The 20935-nt window shown below is 40.8% G+C and overlaps 1 protein-coding gene across 3 annotated transcripts; it reads right to left on the bottom strand.

Moving 5' to 3' along the window:
• Positions 1-1653: 1653 nt before the first annotated feature.
• On the bottom strand, positions 1654-20202 carry tab1 (TGF-beta activated kinase 1/MAP3K7 binding protein 1). Of its 3 annotated transcripts, none has more exons than XM_042428745.1 (11): positions 20107-20202; positions 18310-18440; positions 17901-18054; positions 16414-16512; positions 15478-15625; positions 11715-11831; positions 10074-10185; positions 7639-7783; positions 7022-7235; positions 5254-5407; positions 1654-2408 (listed from the first exon to the last, which is right to left on the bottom strand). In XM_042428745.1, the coding sequence occupies exons 1-11, from the start codon at positions 20137-20139 to the stop codon at positions 2183-2185; spliced, it is 1533 nt and encodes a 510-aa protein (XP_042284679.1). In that variant the 5' UTR covers positions 20140-20202; the 3' UTR covers positions 1654-2182. The 3 variants fall into 3 exon arrangements, with proteins under 3 accessions (XP_042284679.1, XP_042284689.1, XP_042284698.1); XM_042428755.1 differs by having other exon boundaries at positions 1654-2405; XM_042428764.1 differs by having other exon boundaries at positions 15478-15589.
• Between the last annotated feature and the right edge of the window lie 733 nt (positions 20203-20935).

The following is a 20935-nucleotide window of genomic DNA, read 5'->3' as shown; positions in this document are numbered from 1 at the left end:
GCTACTGAGTACTAACTTGGTTATTGCTACGGTGATTCTAAAAATCCAGGCAGGGTTACGGGATAGAAAAATCAAAGAGTGATGACTGTTTGAAATTGATGGATGGCTCCATTTGCTCCAACAATCACTGGGCTCCTCCTGTAGAACCCTGCCCCCCCCCCCACCCATCACATGATAGGCGATTACATTTTTTTTACTTCACTGCGTAAGAACAGTCTGCTGCCGCTCAAGTCTCCACGCTCCCCATCCATCAATGCCATGGTGCTGAGGTGTCAGAGAGGTCCTCTTCCTTGTCATGTTGAATGAGCAGACCACGCTTCATAGCCAAAGAGTCAACATTGCTGTTATGGTAAACCTGAGGTCTTTAACTTGAAGTTTCATATTTCATGAGACTGGAGCTCTGATACTGTAAATTTTTTTAAAAAATACATCGACAGCATGAGCAGACTTTGTTTTTGGAAGATTAACTTTTTACTCAACTCAAGCATCAAATTAAATTCCCAAGGTCTCAGGCATACTCAAGCATCAAATTAAATTCCCAAGGTCTCTTCAAATACTTTTCAAGTATTAATCCTTCAGATTATTATTTAAAATACCATATTTGATGATGGGATATATTTTTTTTTATTGCAGTAGCCATTCAGTGTATTTGTATTCTGTAAGTGTTGGTGAGTCTGCTGTTTCCAGCTGAAGAAAATTGATGCATTCACTCAAAGGAATTTATGCATGTTGAATGTCAAAGAGGTGAGCTGGTGGCTGCTTGTGGCTAACAAAGTGAAGTTGACATATATTTAAGAAAGAGAGATGAGCTGCTCTCATTTCCTCAGAATTATCATAATGTTCAATTATTTTCTAAATAAGAGTTTAACCATGCTGTATTTATCTTTCTATCTATGGAAGGTAATGTTGGTCTGTCGGTCGGTCCACCGCTTTAGTCCAGATTGAAATATCTCAACAACATTTTGTACAGACATTCATGGTCCCCAGACGATATATCTTACAGACTTTGATGATCCTCTGACTTTTCCTCTGGTGCCACCAGCTGGTAAAATCTTTAACTTATCAAGTGAAACACCCCAACACCTACATGCTGGACTGGCTCAAAATTTTGTAGAGACAGTCATGGTTCCCAGACGATGGATCCTACCGACTTTGGTGATGCCCTGACCTTTCATGCTGGGCCAACAGCAGGTTGACATTTATAGTTTTGTGTAAACTTAATTGTTGCCATGCTAGCATTAGCTGCTAGCTTGGCTGTAGACTCTGCAGACTACGGAGTGCTTTGCTGCCCCCCAACTGTCCTTAACACTGATGAAAGTCTGGGTTATGTCATGTGTAAGGAAAATACATCTGATGTCCTTATCAGTCACCAAAGATGCTGCTGCAATCTTCAGGGATTACACTTGAAGATCTTGCTTGTAGAAATAAAAACAAAATTAAACTGGCATGTTTTGAACAATGAAGCATGGGGCAAACGATTCGACCATGTCCCCCTTGGTTCATGGTTCTAATTGTGTGATCGCAGCTCCCATGATTCATGAATTTGTGAACTAAGGAAATTATAGTGACATAATTCATTTTAAAGCACAGTATCTATAGCATAGTCAATTGTGATCAGGTGTGTTAGGATCAAGAGGAGCCAGAGCCTATTGATTACTTTGGGTGATATAATTTCATTACAAATAAAAAAGTACTTACAAGCCCATCCATTCGTATTCAAAAAACTTTTAAGGCCTTATGCATTCTCTCTTGACTCCACAGACTCTCAGGGTCTGTGAGAATCCTATGTGCAGATACATGTTTTTACATCTGGCAAAAGTGGCTACAATCTGGATTACATATATATTCACAATCATATAGTAGACCAGCCTCTATTACAGAAGAGGAAACGTCATGGTGTGTAGTGGTGACACTACTTTGTATCTCTGTAAGGGATTATTCTTCAGCCCAATTGCATCACCGGCCTTTTGATAGCAAGACCTTGAAAACCCCAGTCCTTCCTCGATGCGTACCCATGCACCTTTAGGTCACCTATTTTTTTAGCTATGGTACATTAACAGTTCTTTCATTCATCCAAACTGCCCGTTAAATCTTTGTCCCTTCACAATCCATGTGCCTCATTGCCACCAGAAAACCTGGTCCATCCTGTTCCGACTGGCAGCAGGCACCTTCCTCGTCCCCTTCACTGGGGTCCCAGCCCTCCCTGGGTGCTCTGGCCGTCACTGTGGTCAGTCCCCCACAGACGGTAAAACTGACTGAAGTCCACGTAGGGTGGGACCCTGCCCGTCTCATCAGGCTGCGCCGCCTGGCTTCCCCGCTGGCGGAACAGGCTTCCGTCTCCTGAGCTGGAGCTGGAGCTCTGCGTCTGGGTGTTGGTGGACTGGAGGGTTGCTGTAGGGCTCTGACTGCTGGGGAGAGTGGAGGAGTAAAAGGAGGAGGAGAGAGGGGGTTGGTCAGGGAGGGTTGAAGAAGAGGAGGAGGAGGAGGAGACAGGTATGAGGGTGGGAACGTAGGAAGAAGAAGAAGGGTTGTCAGAGGAGAAGAAGGGGTCCATGTTGTGGGAGGAGAGACAAAAGAGAGAGGTGGAGAAAGGGAGAGGACGGGGAGGAGGAGGGGTGGTGGAAAGAGAGAAGAGGGAGGTAGAGAGAGGGAGATGGGGAAGAGGAGGGAGAGGGGAAAGGGGGAGGAGGGGGGAAAGAGGGAGTTCAATTATGGGCTGCAGGATGTCGACGGAAGTTTGGCAGGTAGCGGGGTGAAACGTGCTAAAGGAGTGGAAAAAAAGGAGAAGGCAAGGACAGAGTGTAGGACGAAGGACGGATATTGGAAAGCCGGGGCCCATGAGGAAGAGAAATATAGACCGTGAGTCAAACAGTGAGTGACAGACAGGAACAGAGCGGAAGTGCAGGTAATAAAAGAAGAGAAGATAGAGAAGCGTTCCGTGTGAACGTCCGAGTAAAGAGCAACAAAAGAGAAGTGCAGCATATGCAGCAACCCCAAAGCTGCAGGCACATTCAAAATGCATAGTTGTACACAGAGTGCTACATGTTTAATCATATTACACTACAGGTAGCTCCAGCTAGGATTGACTACAGACAAATTCGAGGAGCTGATGATGCTGATAAAGAAAGGGAAAGGCTTTGTTTGACATGAATGAGGTATGAAAGAAGATGTTTGTCTTGTAAACACTGACGCCTTTAGGGTATGGGTTACTGTGATTATGACTATCAATTATTCCTGATGGCACTTTGCTTTTGTACGTGTGATCGACCTGTTAGTCCCCACTACCACATAAAAAAAAGAAAGAACTGAACTAACTCTAATTAACCTTCATACCCAATTTCACTGCAGTTCATTCCCTGCAAGTGAAAAATACTATGAATTGATTTTTTTTAGCTATTTCATATATTTATCTTCAAACCCTTCGTTGTAGAATGTTTATGATGATTGTAATGGAATAAGGTTTTGTTTGCAGAGAAATGAGACGATCCTGGTGAAAATTGGTGAAGTGTACGTGTTGTTTTTAACTCGTTTCATTCTCATTCAGTGAGAGACTCTTTCTTAATTAGGGCTGCAACGAATGATTATGTTCATAATCGATTAATCCGCTGATTATTTTCTTTCAATTAATCATTTTGTCAGTGAAATGATAAAAAAAAAAATTGTGAAAAATGACACTTGCAGTTTCTCGGAAGCCACAGTGATTTATTCGCTTTGCTTGTTTTGTCTGAATAACAGTCCAAACCAAAAGATATTCAATTAAGTGTTATATAAAATACAGAAAAATAGATAATCCTCATATTTGAGAGGCTGGAAGCAGAGAATTTGTGGCATTTGTGCTTAAAACTAGACTGATTTTCTTTCGATCGACTAATTGATTAATCAACTAATCATTGCAGCTCTATATTTTATGTTACTTCTAGAAGTAACAAGTTAGGCTATTCAGAAATGCCATCATTTTGCATGTGGGTACTGCTATACATGCTCTAGGAGACTTTTTGTGAAGTAAAAAAAAAAAACAACTAAAAATATCAATTTAAATGTTGTAAATATACATATATGGGTGTAAAGAGGAGATCGTCAGGGTTCCTGGTATATAAGAACCATGCTGATGGGACTTTCTGAGCCTTAGTAATGTAAAAAATGTATTGACAGTGCTAAATGAATAAAATACAGATTTATTTGTTATTTATTTATTTTATCACTCTTATTGTTTTACTGATTTTAATATGTATCAGTATTGCTTGATTGTGTGTTATCTTGTCTTTCTCGCATGTGGATGGATACTGTTGCTGTATTACTGTACTAATGTTTTGCTGTTTGCTATTGCTATGCATGGCTCATGCTGTCTTGAGTATGTTTATTTTGTTGCTATTGTCTTTATGGCATCTTGTCTTCCAAACCAAAATCTCAAGTTATAAAAATATGTCTTTTCTATGATTTCTAAGTTGATTTACTGAAGCTTATCCTTCATAGCGGAGTAACAGTCAGGATTGTGAAGTGCAGGTTCTGATGTCTGTGCGCTCTGGTTTCACAGAGTTATTATTTTAAAGATAAAGTGGAATGAATTTTGAAGCAAATTGCATCTCTCAGGCATTTCAGTGAAAACATTTACATATTCCTGTGTAATTTGTCACTGCACAGCACTGAAATCACAATAAAAAATGACCCCTAAGAGCATTACTGATTTAATTATATGTCAATGCATATACTAATGTTGATGAAAAGTTCAGTATTAAATTGCTTTTCCAGGTGCACTTGATCAGCGTTCCCTCTCTAGTCTGTGAAGGGCACCGCGGCAAGATACACAGGACACGGAGTGGAGGAGCGATGGGGAAGTGGAAACCATGCTTACACATTAATAAGCATAGCAGCGGAGGGACACAGGGGAGTGAAAATCCGGCTTACCCAAAGTAAATATAGAAAGGGAAGGACGAGGGAGTTGAAAATAGTGCTTATCTAAAATACATCCAAAATAAACTCGGCGGTGGGGAGTCGGGAGTGAAGCTCACTCGATAATACAACAGCAGTGGGACGTGGAAGAGAAAAGCTTATCCAGAACGTTCACAGCAGGAAGTGGGAAGAGGGAGTGAAAATGAAGTTTATCCAACAAAAACACAGCAGCAGTGGGACAAAAAAGCAAAAAATAAAACTAAAGCTCATTCCGAGTATTCACAGCAGGAAAAAAATGAAGCTTACCCAGACCGAACATAGCAGTAGGAAGAGACACACGAGTATAAAAAAATCAAGCCTTACCCTGGTGTGGGGGTCCCTTCCTCCAGGGTGGAGGCGGTGTTTGTTCCGTTGGTGAGTGTGCTTTGGGAGGGCATGACCAGTGAGAGGGTGACGCTGGTTTTACTGGTGCTCTGGCTGTTAGAGTAGGGAACTGACACCGGGTAGATACGACCACCTGAGAGAAGAGAAAACAAAACAATAAATAAATAAATAAAAGAACAAAAGTTCAGCGAGCGAAAAAGGCAAAAGGCTGCTGTTGAGTTGTTTTAAATGAAAAAGTCTGAAGTAGACCAATCTTGTTTTTCTTTTGTACTTTTCACAAGTGGTATTATCTAGAAAGAAAAAAAAAAAACTATGAAATTGTTGTGCAGCTTCAGCATAAGTGGGCACCCTGGGAACCTCAAATAAATTGGATTTTTTTTTTCTGCTTTGACTTTTATTATATGTTATTTTGGCTCTGTGTGGTATTCTTAGCTACGCCTCTCAAAAATCTTTGATTTCTCTTTCCCTGGGCTGGCTGCTCAGCGAGGATAAACCTAGTATTATGAGTTGTTATTATTTTTTGTTTGTTTTTTTTTTTTGTTTTTTTTGAAGTGTAGCTCTCCACTGTTGTTTTCAGTCCAGGACTATGCTCAATCCAAATCTGATCAGAGTAACCCTTAAAGGACCACGTGTGTAGGATTTAGTGACATCTAGCGGTGAAGTTGTAGATTGCGACCAACTACCCCTCCCCATGTGGGAGACGCTACGGTAGCCGAAAAACTTGCGAAAAACCCTCCCGGTGTTTGGTTTGTCCTTTCTGGGCTACTGTAGAAACATGGCAGTGCAACATGGCGATCTCCGTGGAAGAGGATCTGCTCTCTATGTAGCTATAAAGGGCTCATTCTAAGGTAATGAAAACACGACGATTCTTATTCTCAGGCGATTATACACTAATTAAAACATACTCATTAATATATTATTCCAGTTCTACCAATAGATCCCCCTAAATCTTGCACACTGGTCCTTTAAAAGTACAACGCAATTAAAATCCAACCTGATTTGGAATTTTTCAATTTCAATAGGAGATAAGCAAGTAAGTTTGTTTATGTATATACTGTGGTAACTTTCAAAATAAGACATCACAAAGTGCTTCATTATAAAAGATAATAAAAAGAGCAATAATGCTACAAACATAAAAAGGTTTGAAATTAAATAAGATACTAAAAACTAAATAAAATAATTGTAAAATCTAACAAACTAAAAAGTTTCTATTTGTCAAAATATATGAAGTGTTAAAATTTACAAAGTTCTCTATAATTCGTGATGGATAAAACTGGCAATATTCTATTTCTGTTTCTCAATAGTTTCTGACTTTCTAATTCAGTCCTATTGAACATGTAAATCTCACAAATACAGTTTATACTTTCATATTTAAAAAAGGCTCAGTAATTTCCTAAAACAGCTGGGAATTGTAGTTTTTAATGAACATTACAATAACAGGAGTAATTGGTGCATTCGCTGCAGACTATTTTCAGCTGCAGATTAATACATATTTGGTGTTATAGATAAAAGATATATCAGATAACACTTGTTAGGATCAATTCATTATTAGTTTTGGTCTTTCTATGGGATTTGTTGACAACAAGAAAAACGCCAGTCTTATCCTTTAAAACATTTTCCTCTTCCTTCTATCATTCCAAAGGTTTTCTATGAGGAACGTTAGCCTTGGTGTGGCCAGTGCGGAGGTCTGTTCCCTGAGCAGTTTTTCCATGAAACACCCAACAAACCCCCGAATCCCCTTTCCTACCCTGCGTGGGCGTGAGCGCTCCGTCGGCCAGCGGGTAGTTGAGCGTGCGGATGAGCAGGGTCATGTCCTCGTGCCGAGAACAGTAGGTCGCCCTTTGACGGCCGGACACGTAGACGTCGTGGTGCAGCCGTTTGACGCGCTCCACTACCGACTGAGCCACTGCCTCCAGGCTGGTCTGCTGGGCCAGCTCTGCTGCTACCATGGCAACAATTTCCTATGATGGACAGGAGAGGAGAGGAGAGGAGTGAGAGAAAGAGAGACTGATTGTTAGAGTAGAAGAACTGAGGAAGATAAGCAGGGGCGAGGCCTGGAGAAAAAGGGAGAGGAAAGGAGGAGGAGGAGGAGAAGAGAGGAGGAAGAGAAGTCAGTCAAAAGGTAGGAAGGGAAAACGAGCGAGAGAAAGGAAAAGAGCCAACTCAAATAAAAATGCTCCAAGACACAGGTTATAAACTGTAAGGAGGGGAAAGAAATAAAAAAACTGTGAGAAAACATGACATAGAAGCATGTAGAGTCAAGAGATGAACCAGGTGTTTACAAAAGAAGAAAAGACACAATACATGAATCCGAAGGACAGAAGAGAAAAAGTGTGAAGAAATCGTCAGGATGAATCTACTAACCTGATTGGCCTGTTCGGGGCCGTGGGCGGACTCGAGTGCATTGATGAGACCTTCCGACATCAGCAACAAGAAGCCTGTCACACTGTCCAAAGACAGGCTGCCATGAATCTCTGGCTCTGCGATGACCGGCTTCGACTTGGCCGCGCTGATGTTGGGAGGAGGACGGGAGACGATAGATACGTGAACAGGGAGCGGAGTTGAACAGAAGTACAGAGAAACAAAGGCAGAGACAGAAGACGGAGGAGGAGAGAGAAATTTACATAAAAAGGACAGAGTAAAAGGTCAAGATTAGAGGAGAGACCGTTTAGAAAGAGAAACTGAGACAAAGGGGAGACATAAGTGCGCTTGACCTTAACATAAACCTTTAGTTAATCTCACATATCCAAAGAATTGCCTATATACTATGTCCATATTAAATTCCCTGCACTCTCTTTGATGGCAATAAAGAGGAAATTCTATAAAGATTCTAGTGTGTGCTTTATTGAGGATCATAATTGGAATGAATCTTAGATATTTGAGCCTGATTAGCTTGACCTGGACTGCAGACAGGAACAGGAAATGAGAAGTGTGAGAGAGGGAGGGGGGGGGGGGGGGGGGGGGGCACGGATTATGGAATTTCAAGAGGCTTAGCTGTGGTCAAAGAGAGGGCTGGAACAGAGTCAGATCTGATAATAAAGAGCAAAATATGGAGACAGAGCCTCCACTGTCCAGGTATTGCTGAGATAGTTATACTAAGTTAAAAAAAAATGGGATTCTACTTTAAAAAGGGGACCTACTTTTATTCTGTGACTCCACTTAAGTAGCTTTGCAAGATTCATAGTTCAAAAAGAATCTTATTTATCTTATACTGGCTCTCAGTTCAGGCTATTTTAGCTCTCGTCTCCCAGTGAGCCCACTCCGTTCTGACTGATTAGCCGCCAGAAGCTACGTCACAGCCGACATCCGGCCACTCGGGAGGCTACGTAAACAAACCGTGAAACAAGCTAGAGTAGTAGGATTTCACATCTTTTTCTTGTTCTTTACTCAAAATGTCAACTTCTCAGATACATCAGTACATGTTTGAGACAGAATCCGATCTGAAATATGCAATTGAACAACGCAAATAACACGTGGAAAAACCTTAGCAACAACCTTAGCAACCGAGGCTACAGGATGGGTGGTTGTTTATGGGTGTGACGTGTTCGGAGCAGGTTGAAGCCCTGGCTTTTGACTCGCAGCGAGCATTTCTACATACGTTATCCTCAAGTTTTAGAATTTTGACCATGTTTAACATAGATATCCGACATCATAACAGTATATAAATAACAGAAAACCACAATAAGTCTCCTTTAAAGTCAAAGAAATCAGAGCATCTTTAACTTCAATAATATGACGGATATCCTAATGACACTTAATATGTAGGCGGGGTTTAGTTATGAGAGGGATTTAAATCAAATCCTTGACATTCGATTGGATCTTTCAAAGTGGGCGTGGCTTCATGAATACAGCAGGACGAGGACCCGCAGAGAAACGTGGAGGAATTAGAGGAATTAAAGGAACAATTAAAGCAATTCTTTTTAACTGTGTTTTACTTTACAATGTTTCATTAGATGCCACAGTTCCCAGTGAAGCACATTTCTTTAAAAATTGACACTAGAAGGCTGTTTTCACTTTCAAGTACAGAACATACTTCAGTGTGATGAGGAAACTTGAAGCGTTCAGTACACATACACTTAGAATAGATCTTTAGTGAAGTAGGAGACGTCTTATGTGTTAAATTTAAATTATTATTCAAAGCAGAGTATTTTTATATGTCTTATAAACATGTGTGGGGGGATCTTTATCTCATTTTTGATAGATGTCCTGATTCAAAAACAACCTGACATTATTTGAGCTTATTGATTTATCAAAAAAAAAAACAGAATTGGATATCTGAAGAAACATGGTACGTATGCATTTCATTATGTTATTTATTATTGCTGAATGTTCACTGTCTTTTGTCTTGCTACCTCTGAATGATTGTTTCATGCCAGACAAGGAGAACCAGGCAATACAATACAGCTACGTCTACGTTAAGCCAGCTAAACGCCGTTTTCCAGCAAAAACGTCCACGTCTACGTGGCGGCGTTTCGTTTCTTGCGAGCGTATTACAACGATTTCAGAGAGGAAAAAGGTGGTAGATAGTTATGTTTAACTCTAAACAAGCTATCAAAAGTAGACAGTAAACAACACTGTTTGTCTTGCAATGAAATGCCAATGAAAAACAATGACATAGCTACTGCTAACGTTTCTACAAAGCTCCATTTTCAAGGGAGAAAAATGCTTGTTTAGTCTGGACGGAGGGTCAAAACGGAGACAAAAAGATTCATTTACGAATTTAGCTGGCTCAGTGTGGACACGGTCTACGACAGAGTAGGCGAGCTGGATATACTTGGTTTTAGTATTCTGTATTTCACCTTAGCAAGTCGATTTCATTGTAGTTGTTTTTAACCCTGTGGTCTCCGAGCCTCCTGGTGCTGCTCTGGCCGCCGATCTGCCCCGCCTGCCTTATACGAGCTGAATCCAATCCTGTGAAGAGAATATAAAGAAAATAATAAAAAAAAAAGGAGAAGAGAAGAACATTAGGGACAGGGAGGGGCAGAAAGTGAGGACAAATAGGGGAGATGACTTTGAGGATGAGTATATGATGACGGGAAGAGGAGGGGGGAGCGAGAGATTTTGTATGGGGAAGAAGAGCGTAGAGCAATAAGTCGAAGCGGGAGGTGGGGGTTGGGGGGGATGGGGGGGGGGGTGGGGAGGACGTGTATTTGGGGGCGGATGAAAATATGAGGGGAGAGGTCACCTTCAGCTGGGTTAATGAAATGACTGCCATTTCATTTAAATCATTCAGAGAAGAGCCTGAACAACAGAATAATTATGTGACTCCCAACTGGCAGAGAGTGAGTGAGAGAGAGAGAGAGAGAGAGAAGAGAGAGACGGAGAGAGCTCTGCCTCCTCCTCGTCTAATGATGTGATGTGAAACGCTGGGGAACAATGCAGCTAATTTACCATTATATTCATTACAGGTGCCAGACTGCACCCAACGCTTCTTTTTGCAAAAAGCTAATCACAATATATGTATTTCCTGCTACATACACGACCCTCATTACTGGACCATTAGCTCGGCCGTCCACCGTGGATATACGGCTCCCAGTGTATTTCTATGTCACTAATGGCTGTGTCTGTGTCGGCCTGTATGTCCTGTATGAAATGTAACAAATGTAATATGAGGAAATGTGTGTCTGAATGTGCTGATGCTACTTTTCTAATATGATACTCAACACCGATGCAACCAGGATACATTTGTTTGTTTATTTGTTTGATTATTAATGTTAAAAACTGAAAATCGACTGCGCTGATGTTTTTTTTTCTGGGAATCAAGAAGAAACAGCATATTCTGTTTTAATCATCTGTGAGGTGCAAGAGGAGGCGCAGTACTGTTACGCATGTACAGTATATTTGCTGAAATGGGCACGTCTACCTGATTATGTGAAATACTTGTGTCAATGTGTATCGGTGAATGCTACGAAAAATTCTAAATGCTAAATCTCCCCAAACTGAGCTTTAAATAAAAAAAAGTTAGTTTTGGTGAAAGTGAAATCAATGTCAAAAATAAAGTAGAGATACGGTCAATAGTCATGAAAAATAAACTTGAAACTGGGGCTGCAACTAACGATTATTTTCATTATTGATTATTTTATTGATGAATAATGAATCGTGTAGTCAGAAAATGTCAGAAAATGGTGAAAAATGTTGATAAGCGTTTCCAAAAGCTGAAAATGCAACTTAAAATGTCTTGTTTTGTCTGACCAACAGTCCACAACGCAGAGATATTCTGTTTACTATCCTACAGGACTAAAGGAACCAGAAAACCAGAGAGTTTCAGCATGTTTTTTTCAAAATAAAAGATTAGTCAATTATCAAAATAGTTGATGATTAATTTTCTGTCAATCAACTAATTGTTGCAGCTCTAATTGAAACTACACTAAAAACAAAAAAATGTGGTCTTTGGTGAGATAGTTTATGTATCTGCTTGTCAGTCTATCTGTTCATCTCACCCAGTGCAGCCAGTCTCTGCAGCTCGTCCTCGTTGTCGGTGCTGTGTGGTCGTCCGATCTGGAGAACCTGGTTCTGGCCGTCGCTGCTAGACTTACACAGCAGTGCCCGGTTGGTACCTGGAATACCAGACGAACATACGAACATTTACAACACAGAAACACAGACTAATGAACTGATATTATGGTATTTATCAGTTTTACACAACTGATAAAAAGAATCAATGACTACAACAACAACAGCAGCAGTGATATTAAGTAAGTTAAGGTTATATATCGTTGTGGTGATGAACTGGACCACATTACATTGAAAACCGTTCTCAATACTTGACTTCTTCTTCTTCTTCTTTAACACATATTTATATCCATTAGACATTTTCCACACATTGATGATGCAGTGACAGTGATGCACTGACGTCGCTCGCCGAGGTGACTCACAGACCCAAAACCAGACCTCCACCGATGAATCACTTAAGATATTTTAGTGCTTTTAAAAAGGCTAAATATTAATCATAGCCGTGAAGCCACTGGCTGACACATAAGCTGGCCAGGGATAAATGAATGATTAATTGACTTTTATTTGAACATTTTTGGGCCACTGAGCATGAGCCTCATAACACCGACCTTCCAATTTTAAGTTCTGGTAATGCCTGGGACAGTGTGTGCAGCAGGCCGTCCCTTTCAGACACATACTGAAATCTCAGAGAGGGGCCCCCATGTGTCTCTCTGTCCTCTCTCTGGAGCCCAGTGCTTTAGCCGCTCTGCAACCCTGAACGTTAATGCTGACAGGACAATGATTTTGTAGCGTCTCAAACTGATTCAACCGCTCTCTTTACCGACTTGGTGAGCTCGGTTAGAATAATCATGTTCATATATGAGCAAAAATAAAGTTGTTATTGCTACGGATCTTCAAATAGTATGTTCATATACCCTTGAATCCCCCCCCCCCCCCACACACACACACACACTCCCAGTATATCAAATTATGGGTCATACGACCTTCACTGTCAAATATATTTCACATCAACACACAGCTGGAAGTGCTTTTTTAGAGCGCACTTACTCTTATGTTTAAAGCTCGCTGGGATTCATGTTCTGTCAACTTTGAACTCTTGACCCTCACGGAACGGGACGGTGGGGAGAACCTGCTCTCTTTCTACCCGCTACTAATTGCTACTCCCCTCCTTCACCCCCCCAAATGTTCTGCTCTCTGCCACGTCCTTGAGGACAAAAGAAAATGAAATCCAAGAGTGAGGGTGAGGGGCTCTTTTTCCTTTACCTTCCACAGAATCTACAGTCATATGTGAGCAAAAAACACAGAAATATATAAAAAAACTGATTTATTTTTGAATGAACTCTACAAAAACATTCATACACATGTTTACTGTTCAGATCAACCGCGTGTAAGAAGACGCACAGAGTTCAGTTACATGAAACAAACCTGGTATACAGCAGCTGGTGCTTTGTGATCGACTTTGAGGATTCTTAAAGAGAAATACTTCTAAGGAATGACTCAGGGGTGGTGCGTGTGTGTGTGTGTGTGTGTGTGTGTGTGTGTGTGTGTGTGTGTGTGTGTGTGTGTGTGTGTGTGTGTGAGAACGTCTGTCTCCCGCAGTCTCAGTTAAATTTCCTCAGATAAGGATCTGAAATGGCCTGCAGGTTTGTATAGTAAAATATTAATGACAGACGCTCCTCTTCGGTTCTGTGGTTAAAGGTGTCAGGAGGGGGATCTGCGCACACACACACACACACACATATTGATGTTTACACACACACACCCAGACACTCGGAACAAGCTATGATGCTACTGCCTCCGCAGCTGTTGTCTGCAGGAGTCTGATTTGACAGCAGGGATTCAATAGCAACGACCGACATTCTAGGTATGTTTTGAGTAAAGAGAGTCAGTATGATTCCAACATCTGTCTGAAGGCCACAGAAAAACAGAACTTGTGGGAACTCGGCGCAGTATGTAAAGCAGGTGTTTGTCATCGGGGCGGTTCATGTTTTTAGAGCCGCCTTTCACACATGCAGTCTATCCCTGACATGTTCAGGAACATTTCCTGCACGGGGTCGTGTGTGAATGGGAGCAGGGATCGCCAATTTCAGGGAAAAATGCCAGTACGCCTGCGTACAGCTAACGTTAAACCGCTAACCTCATACTCTCTGCTCCGGTTCGGCAGCTAACGTCACACACTTGCTATCTTTTTCTCTCAACCACACTCACTACACACACAAGGCGCAACAAGGAAATGTTCCTGAATGTAGCTGCATGTGTGAATAGTGAAAATCAGGAACTATGTGTGAAGGAAGCTAACGTGAGACCTACTGATTTTGGTTTAGCAGAACCTCAGAAAATCAGACAATCAGGTCATATCTAGCAAAATAATCTGGATTATTATATTAGAAAGACAGTGAAACCCTACCTGTGAGTGAAAATGTGTTTCTATGTGTGTGTAAGTGAGAACACAAGACAAAAATATATTAAGATGAGTATTTTGTAACACCTATTGTTAGATACTGTAGCTTGAGCTTTTGTGCTGCTCCTTATTGGCTGTAACGTGGCCAGTCAAGGAATTTAGAAACTTTTAACTCTGCATAAATTGTGTGTTTAAAAGTTGTTTTTAAATTGCTACAAAAAAATCTTGTCCTTTCTAACAAAACCAAACTACCTCTAAAAATATGTTGTGCAGATGCTTTTGACCTTGTCCTTTAGTGGCTCTGTATCATGTAATTTTACATGACCGCTAACTATAACTGTAGATCTTTAATACCAAACAGACAGTTATGGAATCAAAGCGACAAAAAAAAAGTGATACTTGATTGCATCAGAAAATTAAAAAAATCCAAGCAGCATACCTGCCCGACCTCGAATCCAGCCCCCCTGCATGAAGCTGATTCCGAGCATCCAGCATTAACTTAAACGGTTGCTAAAAATAGTGTCTGTTTCCTCTCTGTAGAGAGGCAAAATGAGCAGTGATGGAGGGTGTTGTAAATTGGTTATTCCTGGCTTTAAATGTGTGTTTGGCAGCCGTTTCTGTTTCGAGAGCCAAATAACGTCATGCACTAGTTTCGAGATATCTGCAACTATCAGGAGATAAAAATCTAAGGGTTGGAATTGTAAGATCTTTTCGGTGCCAGTTAGAATTACATTTCTTGCTCTGAAGCGTCTGGCCTAGAGTTATTTGAGCGTGTCCTTCACTTAAATGCCTGCTGAGTGCTTCTACGTCTACTTTTATCTGTTTTAGTAAATAGCTGCGATTAAATAATTAAGAAAGCTACATCGGTCTGGCCTGTCTGCCTGTTTCTGTTTGTTTTTTTTTGTTTGCAGTACTAGACACACAAGGAAATCTCTACAGCAGGAATATGAGATTGTTGCAAAATGCAGTGGAATAAAAATACAGTAGTTTCTCAACAGTAAAGAAGTAAGAAATTAGATACATTTTACACTTCACACACCTCATCCCTCTGAGCCGACTTCTAGGTGTGGTTGAGATGACACGGACTGCATTTCAATACTGAAAGTGGTCTCTGATTTTTGGATTTTCAAAGAGTAACTGAACTCCAAAGCCAAATCTGTGTGAAGCCTGACATCTACTGGTGTAGAGCAGATCCTGAGGTGGTTGTCTGCTATTGGTTGGTGTCAGTTATTATTGTCCAGCAATACTACAAAGATGAAAATGAGTAGTATTACGTTTTAAGATATAAATGGCAGGATTTGGGGGTCTGAAGACAACTGTAGCCTGTGGAAATGTGTGTGTGTCCGTACCGACATTGGCGATATACAGCTTGTTGTTGAGGATCAGTGCCACCACGGCCGTAGCTCCTCCTGACACCTCCTGCTCCAGCTGCTTCAGACGCTCCAGACGCTCCTGAGGATTCTGATTCAGAGAAGAAAGATGGTGGAACGACATATTCTGACCAGCCGGGCGGGGAGACGAGGATGACAGAGAGGAGGAAGGGGGGAGGGTGGGGGGAGTAGTGAGGAAGATAAGTAACGAAAAATGTAGTGAGCGGGAGGAAAAAGGGAGGCAAAGAAGGAGAAGGGGGAGGAAGAGAAAGAAAAGAGAAGCAGTAGGATGATTGAAGAGGAAGAAGATGGAGGAGAAGAGAGGGAATGAGACAAATGATTAAAAGAGGAGGTGAGTAATAAAGAAGCATCGAGGCGAGATGAAAGACAAATGGAAGAGGAGAGGGAGGAGTGGTGAGGGAGGGGAGGAGGGGGGGGGACCAGGCAAGGAGGTGAGATGAAAAAGGATAAGAGATGAGTAAGAAACACGAACACAGAGAGATAGTAAGCATGACACAGTCAGATAGGGAAACAAGACACAAGTGTGACAACAGACAGACTAAATGTTCTTTAATGAAACATCTTACAGCGACAAAAAGTGACTGACATCATCTTTAAAGACATAATATCAGAACTGGATATAATAGGGAGGGGGGAGGGAGGGGGAGGGGGGCAGAAAGCAAGGAGAGCTGAATCCAGAGAAGGGAAAACTGAGACCGGCTTATCTAATGAAACAGGCTGATGAGACCAATTAGGACATAACAAGCTCATTCTCCGATGTCTGAGCATTAGCTCACTCTAATGCCCAAATGTCTGGTTGCTATGGAAACCAAAAGAGAGAATTTCTCTTCCTCAATTTTCATCTTAATCTGCCAATATGCTTTGCAGTATATGTGCGTGTGTGTGTGTATATACCTCAATTTGTGATGGTGAGTCGAAGTTGGACAGCTCAGCTTTCATAGCCAGAGCGTCGCCTATTGTCGCGAAGTAGCTCTTCTCCACCACATCGAAGGCCTGCAACGACAAGAACATGTATCTGGATGACACGATGTTGGCAGTTATTCCACAGTTTCACGATCGATGCCGAGCACAGCCTCTGAACACTGTAGAAATATGTGTGAATGGGAGTGCTGCTTATTGAGAGTTAATAACTACAGACTTACAACACAACAGTTGATACTTCCTGTAAATGGAGCTACACTGTGTATAGTATGGGGTGCACAGTCTTTATTGGACGATATGGCCGGCAATTTTCTACATTCTGACATATATTATTCCTCCGTGCTGCAGACCTCCGTTGTTGTGCTACATATAGAAACGTACAATGCGGTGCAAAGTCAAAGAGGTTGTGATATGTAGCACGACGAGCTGACGTGTTCCTGTGCGTACGTGCGGTGGCCTCTGCCTCGTATGGAACTTCTCACCCTGAGACTGAAAATGTGCTCGCTATTATTAGTCTCCGGAGCGGTTTCTAAACAGATGAACGTGACCGCGGTCTTTGTGGTGAAGGAACGTGTCACCCGCTGCAACGGTGTGACTCACTGATGTGTTTTTTAATAGCTCTCGGACAACGACTGAGGTCTACAGCACAGCGCGATAAGATACACACATACAAACAATACTTGACAACATTCAAACTGTAGTAAACTACCTTCTTTCCCCAGAAATGAGCTTGTGAATGGAATTCCAACACAAACAAATTCAATCTGTAGGAAACACTGAATGATTATAGATCTTTTTTTTTTATTGTGAGCACTTTCAGCTGTTTTTTTGTACAAGACATAATGATCCTGGAGTTGTGGATGTTTAGGTTTGGTCAAGTTTGCATTTGTATTACATTTAGAGTGGCAGACGTAGGATGTTCAGACCAGTTATCTATCTATAGCCTACTTTTAGCTTCAACCTCTCTGCTTGCACGCTAACTAGTTTCACAAAGTAGGTGTATATGACTCAGATGGTGGGAGACCTGTGCTGTCAGCTCATTACAGCTGGTAGTTTATGAGTTATTGTGGGAAAAAAAGTAGCCTCACGATCCAATCTATCGGTTTAGATCATCTGTCGTATTGGAAACAGAACGTGGCTCCGTGTTGTTGGAGCTACAAGGCCTGAAAACAGACATCGTATCAGATCAGCGAGCGTGGTGAGACCTTACGTTCTTTATGAGGTGTGATCATTTCAACTGACTGCAGCAGAAACAGCTTTAGCTTGTTTTTTTTTCGTAACTCTTTAAAGTAATTCCCTTCTGCAATCTTCTTTCTGTTTAACAATAATAAATACTTGCTATCAGTCTCTTTTGTATTTCCCCACCCTGCATGGTTGTTTTTTCTATTTCTCTTTCTAACTTTTAATACAAATAAAAACACATCATCATGCTTGTTCGGTGATCGTGAACAGACACAGACCTGCGTGAGCATCCTGCGGACGTCGTTGTCTGTGTGACTGGAGTTGAGCTGTCCTAGTAGCAGTTCAGCTGACAAACACTGCGAGGCAACACTGGTCACTCTGCAGCCGTCGTAACCGTTAAAAACCCCGTAGAGAAAACAGCCATTCTCGGTTCTGATCGGTGGAGAAAAAAACAAAATGTACGTAAGGCTTCTGCTTCAGATGAGATGTAACAGATATTATTCACAACACACAGTACCAGTAAAAAGTTTGGACAGAAACACTGAAAGCGTCAAGTTGGGATTGAGCGAGAATGACAATATCTTTGCTGTTTTTTCATGATTTCATTTTGTTTGTATTTTGCCCTTTTTTTTTTAACTTCATCCTCTGTTCTTATTGAGGGGAAAAAGTGTCCCCGGTTTATCTTACTTGAGCCTGAGGTATCCGTCCTCGTTGGGGTGGCTCTCGGTGCCTTTACCATCTGGGCCGTACACACAGTTGGGTGCTGTGCCAACCCCACACATCTTACACAGCGGCAGGTCATCTGTCCAGCTCTGATGCTGTCAAGGGGGGAAAAAAAATACATATAAACATATCAAAAAGGTCCTTACTCTGAGTGATTATCTGTTGCAGGTCAACTAGTATATGAAAACAAAACCACACTGTAAAGGTTTAAAGGTGTACTATGCAGGATTTTCCTAAAAAACAATAAGTAATCCCTCTCAATCATCACTTATGACCCACTAGAAGTGTGTAGCAGTGTATTTATCTGCAGAGACTCTGCCCTTGGTTTGTATTTTCTTTTTATTTTGCTGTATTGGCTTCTGGGCACGCTTCTGGGTAATCTGCATTTATCTGCATACAAATAATGCCAAAATGTCATTGTTTTGTTTGCATGATATGGAATCCTCTCAATATACAAAATCATTTCCACCTAAAAAGGATTTTTCTTAAACTGAAAATTTTCCTAGGGGTTCTCTGTTGTCTTTGGTGGGCTGGTCGTCTTTTTATATTCTTTCTTAATCTTATTTTTTTTTAAATGTCGGGTACGTTATTGATGATATTTCTTCAGGATGTGTTCTTCTTGCTGTATGCATTTTATTGTAAAGCACATGGAGTTTAATTGTAATGGAAAGTGCTATATAAATGGTAGTGATAATGCTTTTAAGCCAGCCTTGCCTAACCATTACCACTGCTGTTTGTTGCTGTAACAGTCTGACACAACTGGGCTGAAGAGGAAGCACAAGAGAAACTGAGTCATATGGGTTATTGTGTAATAACCTGTGTCAGCATGTAATCACTGAAAGTCCTTAAAAATTAATAAAACAACCATAGTGATGTTAAGATTATCTCCCCATGCCTACAGTAGAAACCAACACCGTCTCCTCAGAGGTTCATTGGAACTAGTCTGATACGAAATGACACTAATGTGTGTTAATAACAACAACAATAATATACTTTATTTATAAAAGCACAATCCATGCATAAAATACAACAAAGTGCTTAACTTAAAACCAGAGAATCATAGCACAATAAAAGCAAGGATGAATAATACTGGATAAAATTAAATTAAAACGACAGGATTTGTCTTAAAAGTATTTGTGTTTAAAGGTGTCAACAGATTTAGAGTCCCTTAAACCCTCAGACAGATTGTTCCAGAGTTATGATAATATATAATAATCATAATAATAGTATGAGTATAACTATACGAGAACAGATATCATAAACCACTACCGACAAATAAATAAAGTCTCTTTAAAATCCTATAAACGAAACAAACTGCAAACCAACTGACAATTTTAAAAAGTAAAGCCAAGTCATAATGTTTGTTTACAAAGCATCTAACGTTAGTTAACCGATTGTGACTCTCTGCTAATTCACACAAGGTTTCTGACAGACAAACCGGGCAGTAGATTGTTGGTACCGGCTACACAGTTACCTCCTCCACTGTACTTTTACTTATATTAACTGTCTTTAGAGATTAGCCTCTAATACATCGCATTATTTTGACATTACGTTTAGGATAGCTGGCTAACCTCTAAGAGAGATTAACTATTTTAGCTAGCACTAGCATCACGAAGCGACACAGAACAACACTAAACGAAACAAAAAACAAGAATGACGACCACCGAGAGGGACAAATAAGATCATAAGCACACTACAAGAATGTTTAAACCGTAACACAACAAGTTGAAAAGGGTCTTAAAAGGTTGAGTTTTGACTTACGCTCTGCATCAAATTCCTTGGCTGGGCCGCCATGTTGGACGGGGCTGGATGCGTTTAAGGACTCATCGCGGCGTGCAAATTCTGAGCTTCGACGTTCCAAACACGACCGGTCACTGCATTTAATGTCAAATAATAAAAGCTATGTATATATTTTTTTAATTATCAAACGATATTTACATATTTCCCTAGCTGCTCTGACAATTCATCATTACCAAGGTGAATACTAAAAAATATGACACGTGAATTAATACTGAGAAATAAATTATATTTTACGGATTGTTGACGCAATCTTTGCTGATCAGCTGTATTTTATGCACTATTCTAAACGTGTCCCCAATTCCCGTGGTGTTCTCTAGTCAGATCTACCAGTTTTGTCAATCTTGTTCTAAATTTGGGTAATTTCCGACAGCACTTTAAGGCAACACGTGTATCAACTCGTCACGTGGGATACTTTTATTTTTTTTCACAGCAAAATTATGTAGATTATCTGCACGGCTGGTTTTCTTTCTTCCCCCTTGCACATATCCTTTTATTCGTTTTAATTAGTTCACTTATAAAACAATTAAGAAGCTAACAAATAGCACTTCCTGTTTGTTGCTACGGTCATTGCCTTGACAATAGCGCCACCGCATGGCTTTATTATGAACTACAACAATTTATTGCAACCAGATGTTTCTGGCGCATGTCTTGTAATTGCATAATTTCTGTCATTTTGTCTCTTTCACATTTGAAGTTTCCTGTAGATAAAAATAGGTCAACTTAGAGAAGTTTTACTTACTCCACCCACCAGTTACGCCTAATAATAATTTGGGTTTAACTTTGCACTGTT

This window comes from Thunnus maccoyii, chromosome 2, assembly GCF_910596095.1.
Source record: "Thunnus maccoyii chromosome 2, fThuMac1.1, whole genome shotgun sequence".
In the NCBI taxonomy this organism is placed as follows: domain Eukaryota; kingdom Metazoa; phylum Chordata; class Actinopteri; order Scombriformes; family Scombridae; genus Thunnus; species Thunnus maccoyii.
The sequence above is the reverse complement of the archived record's forward strand: the minus strand, read 5'-3'. Positions and strand labels throughout refer to the sequence as shown.

Coding starts and splice junctions, on each gene's coding strand:
- tab1 (XM_042428745.1), bottom strand. CDS start 20,139: ATGGCGGCCCAGCCAAGGAATTTGATGCAGAGC. Junction 18,055..18,309: donor GACGGATACCTCAGGCTCAA/GTAAGATAAACC, acceptor TCCACCGATCAG/AACCGAGAATGGCTGTTTTC. Junction 5,408..7,021: donor AGCGCTCACGCCCACGCAGG/GTAGGAAAGGGG, acceptor CTCTTCTCTCAG/GTGGTCGTATCTACCCGGTG.